The sequence below is a fragment of the Canariomyces notabilis genome (assembly GCF_033297395.1).
Source record: "Canariomyces notabilis strain CBS 508.74 unplaced genomic scaffold N656scaffold_39, whole genome shotgun sequence".
NCBI classification, from domain to species: Eukaryota; Fungi; Ascomycota; class Sordariomycetes; order Sordariales; family Chaetomiaceae; genus Canariomyces; species Canariomyces notabilis.
In genome coordinates this window covers 82,730-90,038 of record NW_027041861.1, presented here as the reverse complement: position 1 = coordinate 90,038, position 7,309 = coordinate 82,730, and the positions used below count along the sequence as shown (strand labels likewise).

Here is a 7,309-nt window from a genome sequence, read left to right as displayed (position 1 = left end):
AAAGGGGGGGGAGAGGAAAGGGGGATACGTACGTGCACCCGTAAGCGAGCACCATCAGCCAAGGCTGGAGGGTGTTTTTGGGCCATGTGATGGAGGCGATGCGGGCACCGAGGGCAAGGCCTTCAAAGGTTTCTTTGGACGGGATGGTAAGTGTCAGTTGGCTAGTAAAGCTAGAAGGGGTAAGCAAGGAGGGCGGCACATACGGTGAAAGGCAATTGCAATCAGAAGCACGACAAAGTCGCCCCCTACTGCGACGCTCAGAGCCATGCCGATGAAAACACTGTGAAACAGGATCCCCACTTCCAGCAGCATGCACTGCAGGATGCTCTTCTTGTGCAGCTGTTCCGCCGTGAGCTCCGTGCCCTGAGACTCTATTTCTAGCGTCTCTTTGGACTTCTCCCCCGAGGTGTGGTGGTCCCGCATCGGAGCCGGCTCCGGCTCGATACTCCCGCAACGAGTGTTGGTTGCAGGACGTGTTATGGCCGCAGCAACGTCGCTCGCATGCCCGCAGTGTCCGGCCCCGACGGAGCGCCGGACCGTGACGGCGGATTGCGATTCCAAACCAGCGTCGGGCCGAGGGATGAAACCGCGCGCGGGACTAAAGACCATCTCGATGACGCTCACGAAAAAGATGCCCACCAGGGCGATTGCGCCCGGCATGGCGGGGTAGTCTGTCGTCCAGAAATTGGACAGACAGGGGTTCCCGAGGGAAATGAAGGCGGTAGGCAGCAGGTGTACAAAAGCGGTGGCGAGCAGGACGCCAGTGCCAAAATGGCGGACTCCAAAAAAGAAGGGTTCGGGGATACGGAGCACGGGGAACTTGGCGGCGAGCATGGGGACGCCGCAGGCAAAGCTTGACACGCCGAGGATGATGATCAGGGCGCCGACGTGAAGCGGCGTGTTATAGTCACTGCTTATCCCGCCGGCCTGTCCGACGCAGGCATCCTGGCGCCTTGAAAGGCGGCGCAATGTGGTTCCCCCTGTATAGGGGTTAGTGTTTACCGTCGCAGTAACTTGGCAGGTGGAAGCCGCGGGGTGTGGGACGAAAAGGGGCTGACCTCTGATGGCATTCAAATCGACCGGCTTAACGGTGCTTGCAAACAAAACCATGAAAAACTTTTCAAGAAAAATGACGACGGTCGACACGATAGCGACAGACGCGATCCAGCCGGTCCAACTCGAAGGGGGTCGAATTGGAGGCGTGGAGAGACAGGCTTGGCCTTCACCACCAAGCACTGTCTTGGGGGCTGCAATGAGCGGACCTGAGATTGGGGCATGTCAATTGACTTGATACAGCGAAAACGGCCTCATTGATGGTATGGGTGATGTGAGGCTTGACTTACGGGTGAACCGGCCGCTCATTACAGAAGGGCGGTGCTGCCGCGTTATGTCACGGGAATCTGAAACACGGCCATCGGCAGCAATTTTCTCGTCGTCGAGAATGCCGAAGCTATTGGCCGGTCCGGGGTCTCGGTTCCGGTGCTCGCGGGCATTGGCGATGCCGTTGAGATCCTGGCGGGTGGTCAGGTCGGCGGCCAGGAAGGGCGGGTTCTGGTTCCAGGTCGGATGATCAAAGTCATCATCGGTACGAGACGGCCGGTTCATAGTGGACACGATGAGTCAAGTTCAGTTCTGTCCACTACTTGTGTTGGGGCGAGGCTTCCCTTTGTCTTCGATGGTCGGGTTGTTATTGAAAGTACAAAACATCAGAAATCATTTGCCTTTGGGTTAAACTTAGGTCTTGATGGCACCTGCGGGGGGCCAATATAGGAGGCGCAGCAGTGACGATTTGACGGTTTGAGACCCGGCAGCCGGAACCTGCTGCAAGGTCACAAATCTGGGGTGCACTGACCAGTCAGATGTTCTCGCCTCTTTGGAAGAACTTGGCAGTGGAGCCGAGGGTACCTTGATGTTTCGGAAACATACGGAAGGTGGCGGAACCTTGAAGGCCTTTGAAGCACTGTTATGACGCTTCGATTACATTGAAAGCTTCCAATAAACTACTTAGGTAGGTTATATCCATTGTACTTGACTTGGATTCAAGGACGGGTTAATCTGGTCAATATTACGAGCCATCGTAATGGTACCTTAGAGGATGTGTTTGTACCATAGTAATGACTATACGCATTGGATACGCATCGGATACAAATCGGAGTTGGATACGCATTGGTACTTTTACGGCTTGTATACCTCGGATATGCTGAGGGCTTCGCACCACACCGGGCACAAGGGGTGGTCATGGGATAAGGAAGCCAACATGGTTCAAAAGAGAAAAACACAGTCAGCAGCTGCATCCGGCTTACGCAGGCCATGTTGATGTACTAGGTATTCGTGCTCATTGCTCAAGGTGAAAGCTGTAAGTTGGAATCTGAATTTGAATTTTACCACTTTCGCTAACAATACTCATCAATACTCATCGTCTTGGACTCGGGAGGAGTGGAGCAGTTTATGCTCGGGGCAGGATTCTCACGCACTTGAGATACTGCAAGCCAATTCCTTATACTGGCTCGGTAGTACCTCTCTGCTCTGTCCCAATATCCCGCCGCGTCAGTCACAGCATCGGATGCTCAACTGGATTCAACTCACAAGTGTTGTCGCCTTCGGAAATCACACCCTGAGATCTGGGGCGTATCTGGGCGATATCGCTGGTTGGCCAGGCTGGTGATTGTTGTGCTTCAAGTTGAGGAAAGCCACCGGATGGCGTTCCGGCCTCGAATCAGGCTCATCGAGTCACCCGAGACACCATGCCGGTAAGCTGCAGGGTATCGCTTTATTACGTGTATAGATTACTGCCTAACCTTACCTTAATACCTGCTATCTTATACCGTATAGGCACTAAGGCACCAAAAGGAGGTATGTACTCTAGATGCCTATGGAGGTAATCTGTGGTTGAGAATGGGAAGCTGCACCTTGCTTTGGTTCCGCAAACGAACAGGACATGAGCGTCAAACTCGTAGTTCGACGACACCCACATAATGGCTGACTGGCAAACACAAGTGCGTGTCTGCCTTCCAGTTGGCAGCAGAGACATCATGATAGGCCTGGCTCTTGTTTTAGGTCGCAAAAAACCACCTGAGCTGCCCCTATGACCCCTGGTCCAGCACAGGACCAGGAAACACAACTGCTTCCTTGGAGCAGTTAACGGATGCAGGGCGCCTCACGTCCAAGCTTGTCCTCCACTGTAGGTCGATCCTAGGGCGTGGTGCCCGTCTCGCCTGGGACCAAAACATCGTTGTCGATCTCGTGATAGTTGTTCCTTCTGCTTAAGAGGGACCAGAAAGTTCTCAGTAAGATTAGGTTTCCACCTTGTGACGAGTTCCATGCGGAAAACACTGCGTCGGACGTAGCGTTGGAATGGGCCAGCACTCGTTTAGCGGCTTGCGATACAGGCCAGAGAGACTTCGTAGCGAGACCGGACGCTCCCACCTTCCTGCCCACCAGACTGATCGACCTGGCAGCGTTCGGGGACCACAGTAACTCCCGTCCAGCCACGGGGATGTTATGCTGCGAGACGCCAGCGATATCATGGGCGCCTGAGATCAACTGTATTTGCCTCTGGGAGAGTGAAAACGGCCGTTATAAAAGGGTCGGTATCAGGTCTTCTGGTATGATGTGATATACACGGAATCACTAGTTGCTAGTCAGCGCTATACAGCTTACCCAAATACCTGTTCACGATTCCTTTTAGAGGAGTCTTCGGCAACATCAGATACTCGCCTGGGAATCACCATGGATGTGTTTCCAACCGAGGACGGGTCTCTGGGATCCAGTTACCTGGGGGAGTTTCGCCGGTGCAAACACTGCACTGAGGCCTACAGCAAACAACGGTCTTGGAATGTTACTGGCGACAGTCTTGCAGTCTGTAAATCGTGCAGCTTCCCCGCTCGTTGCACCGGCTACGTGCCTGAGTACCTGTCAGACATCTCTCCGGAGTCTGCAACTGGAAGTTGTCGAGAGCTAAGTGGTATAAGAGCTGTTAGCCCTCTGCTCTCATCCTTGACACAACCTACCTCTGTTTGATTCAAAGACCGTGGCCCGGCACTCTCCCCTTTCCCTCATGGTTTATCTAGTTCTGTCCTCGGCGAACCTGGCCTGACTACATCAACCCCATCTCCACAAACATGCCTTCCAAACCGCGCAGGCGTCCTCGCAGTGTCCCCAGCACCGACGACGACGAGAGCGACACGGAAAGCGCCCTGACATTCCCCAATCTACACAAACAGGTGCTCTCCGCCCTGTCTGGCGCCATCAGTCCCAGACCTTGGTTCAACAAAGCCGGCTCAGACAACGCTGCAATCGACGACTATTCGACCAACGTGCGGGGCCGCTTCCGCTGCGCCAACACAGCCTGCCGGCAAGCCGGCTGGGGCAGCGGGCGCGTCGCCATCCTGATCCGGCATTATCCCCGGAATGGGTACAACGCCGTTGTGTTCAACCAGCGGTGCAAGTCCTGCGAGCGGCTGGGTGTGCTGACGCTGGACGAGCAATCGTATGTGGATCGGGTGGCGTACCGGTTGAAGAAGTGGGCAGGAGTCAAAGTCGAACGGCCGCCGTATGCACCACATCGCGGCCCGGAACATGAGGAGGAGCTTTGTGAAGGGTGTAAGAGAGGGGTTTGCCGGCGAGGGTTGGACTGATAGAGTGTTTGTACAAGTACAAGGTACAAGAATGGTTTTGCAGCCGATTTGAGTCACTTAAGGCCCGCGCTCATCAGATGTCTCTCGTCAGGGTATTGCTTTGGCATTCAAGGACCCTCTCAAGGTGCACGCGCAGCTTCTCTGTCAGAGGTCGTTGCGCTCTGAGTGTACCGGCTCCTTTGGGGGGTAGTAGGGATCGCGCTGCGGTTGCCATTTGCCCTCTCTTATTTCGTTCCTGATTTGGCGATGCTTCTCAGAGAACCTGGATCCCAAAGCAAGTCATAGTGGAATTGACGATGGTCCAACCGCAAGTCGGCCTCAAACGCCTGTGTTTGAATTGGCACGCAGTAAGCATAAAGATAGGCGACAAAAGTAGTAAGGCGGGTCGCGAGGGCACCACTGGACGGCTGTCGAGAAAACTACTGATTAAGGCGTGAAGAACAAGCTCGAGCGGGGGCACGAAGTAGTCTGAAGACCATTGACGCAGTTTCTCAGCGTTCCAATCGGCGGTGGGGGGCGGGATCGTCGTGGTTGGCCCCGAGGCCCCCGACGGCTCCTGGGATGGAGGGGGAGGCGCGTTTGGAGGATTCATGCGTCTCTGTGGTTTGCACTCCCTTAAGATGTTGCAGAATAATTTGTCCGGCTCAACGTTGGTCCATCCATTCTCCACCAATGCGCGGACGGCTCGATCTGATCAATGTCGGAGTTGGGGACGAGGACTCGTCGAGGAGGTGCAGGTCGAGGAGTCGAGGACCACGGTGGGGACACTGTAGGGAGCAATGAGTCGTACCTTCGAACGACACAAGACAAGGATGCCTCAGTCATGTAGAATCCTGCAGGGTTCGTGCTTTTCTGACGCGTCACCATTGTAAGTGAATGGGTTTGCGGTGAGACGATTCGGGAAAGAACGCGGAAGAGTGGAGACTGGCACCATATATATATAGCCCTAACCCTAAGACGTGCTTTTTGTCCCCAGTTCCTGGGTCCTTCCATCGACTATCTACACCTTTGACGATACTGGGTTAGCGGCGGGCAGCCCGGACATTGACAAACCACCTCAAGCAGAGTGGATCCTGGAATCCGGCGAGTGACTCTTTTGCCGATGCGGCCCAAATGCCCCCGCAACCTCGCATTTACAGTCCGAGGTTAGGCACCTTCACATAAATAAAGAGATCTTAGACCGCCAAGAATCAGGGGGTCAAACCTGGGCCATATCCGCACTGTCGCACAACCCCCTTTTCCCACTCATTGCTCAACCCCAACCCCGAACCGCGTACCATTACGTTAGCAAACATGGCCGACAAAACCATCGAGTCCGCCTTCCAAGCCGCCATCGCCGCGGGGAAGATCAACGGCGCCGTGGTGTGCGCGACCGACGCGGCCGGCGGTTTCACCTACAACCTCGCGCTGGGCGAGCGCACGCTCCTGTCAGGCGAGAAACGCCCGCAGCAGCTGGACGACATGCTGTATCTCGCGTCAGCAACCAAGCTGTTAGCCACCATCTCCGCGCTGCAATGCGTCGAGGACGGCCAGCTGAGCCTGGACTCGGGCGACTGCGTGTCGGCGTTCGCGCCCGAACTGGCCAAGCAGCCCGTCCTTAGCCCCGACTCGTCCGAACTGGTCCCCGCCAAAAAGCCAATCACCCTCCGGATGCTGCTTACCCACACGTCCGGGGCGGCGTACGACTTTCTCGTGCCGCGGCTGGCTGCCTGGCGGAAGGAGAACCAGCCGCCCCTGGCCGAGGGCGCGCGGCGGCCCGTTGAGGCTGCCTTCGACTACCCGCTCGCTTTCCAGCCGGGGGAGGGGTGGATGTACGGGCCCGGGCTGGACTGGGCGGGGAGGATGGTGGAGCGCGCGACGGGAACCACGCTGGGCGAGCACATCCGCGCGCGCATCTGCAAGCCGCTGGGTATCGACCCCGACGAAGCCCAGTTCTACCCCGTCAAGGGCGAGAGCGTGCGCGCCCGCCTGGTGGATCTGAATCCCGCCGACCCGGAGTGTTTGGGTCTGGCGGTGCTGGCGGGTGCTGGGGATTCGAACAGGCGAAGTCAGGGCGATTTTGGAGGGCATGGGTTGTTTATGACCGGGGAGGGGTATCTCAAGGTGCTACGGTCGCTGCTGGCTAATGATGGAAAGCTGCTCCGTCCGGAGACGGTTGAGGACATGTTCCAGAACCATATCCCTCCCGAGGCAGAGGAGGCACACCGTGTTCAAATGGACGGTCCCGGTGGAGTCTTCTTCCGCGTGGGAACCACTCCTGGGTCGAAGGTTGGTCATGGTCTTGGCGGCTTGTTGACCTTGGAGGATGTCGAGGGCTGGTATGGAGAACGGACGCTGACGTGGGGCGGCGGCATGTCGTTTGCTTGGTTTATCGATCGCAAGAACGGCTTGTGTGGTCTTGGTGCTCCTCAACCTTCGCTGCCCAATGTTGATGTCGGCAACTTGGCAGAGCTGAAGCAGACATTTCGCCATGACATCTACCGCAAGTATGCCGCATTCAAGAAGGATGGGCTTAAGACGGCATGATAGTTAGAGTATAAAGACCAGATGTAACCATATAAAGGAGAAACAGCATAGGTGCCTGGCAGCCTCCCATATGTCATATCTCCAGGGATAAGAGAACTTCAACACGAACTTCAATTCGTAATGTTGAGTCTCCATATTGCGTAATG

At 56.0% G+C, this 7,309-nt stretch overlaps 4 protein-coding genes across 4 annotated transcripts in view; 3 read left to right on the top strand and 1 right to left on the bottom strand.

Moving 5' to 3' along the window:
• N656DRAFT_785016 (Zip-domain-containing protein) overlaps window positions 1–1,763 on the bottom strand; it is a 2,572-nt gene extending 809 nt beyond the window's left edge. The window contains exons 1-4 of the mRNA XM_064816288.1: window positions 1,344–1,763; window positions 1,059–1,262; window positions 204–980; window positions 33–132 (exon numbers count right to left, since the gene is read on the bottom strand). Coding sequence (XP_064665261.1) covers window positions 33–132; window positions 204–980; window positions 1,059–1,262; window positions 1,344–1,605 — 1,343 coding nt within the window. The 5' untranslated portion in view covers window positions 1,606–1,763. The remainder of the gene's footprint in view (window positions 1–32; window positions 133–203; window positions 981–1,058; window positions 1,263–1,343) is intronic.
• A 1,867-nt stretch (window positions 1,764–3,630) lies between these two features.
• Window positions 3,631–4,041, top strand: N656DRAFT_469912 (uncharacterized protein). Its single transcript, XM_064809757.1, has one exon. It carries the CDS (start codon window positions 3,734–3,736, stop codon window positions 3,959–3,961), a length of 228 nt encoding a protein of 75 aa, XP_064665260.1. The 5' UTR covers window positions 3,631–3,733; the 3' UTR covers window positions 3,962–4,041.
• Window positions 4,042–4,187: 146 nt separating this feature from the next.
• Window positions 4,188–4,622, top strand: N656DRAFT_683079 (uncharacterized protein; the record flags this gene model as incomplete). The annotated part of the gene is made up of 1 exon (XM_064810584.1): window positions 4,188–4,622. A coding segment is annotated over one exon (435 nt), but the record flags the coding sequence as incomplete, so codon positions are not given.
• Window positions 4,623–5,637: 1,015 nt separating this feature from the next.
• Window positions 5,638–7,267, top strand: N656DRAFT_785012 (beta-lactamase/transpeptidase-like protein). Its single transcript, XM_064816287.1, has one exon. It carries the CDS (start codon window positions 5,931–5,933, stop codon window positions 7,161–7,163), a length of 1,233 nt encoding a protein of 410 aa, XP_064665258.1. The 5' UTR covers window positions 5,638–5,930; the 3' UTR covers window positions 7,164–7,267.
• The last annotated feature ends 42 nt before the right edge of the window (window positions 7,268–7,309 follow it).

Bases quoted from the DNA above. Each gene is read 5' to 3' on its own strand.
- N656DRAFT_469912 (XM_064809757.1), top strand. From the start codon at position 3,734: ATGTGTTTCCAACCGAGGACGGGTCTCTGGGATCCAGTTACCTGGGGG.
- N656DRAFT_785012 (XM_064816287.1), top strand. From the start codon at position 5,931: ATGGCCGACAAAACCATCGAGTCCGCCTTCCAAGCCGCCATCGCCGCG.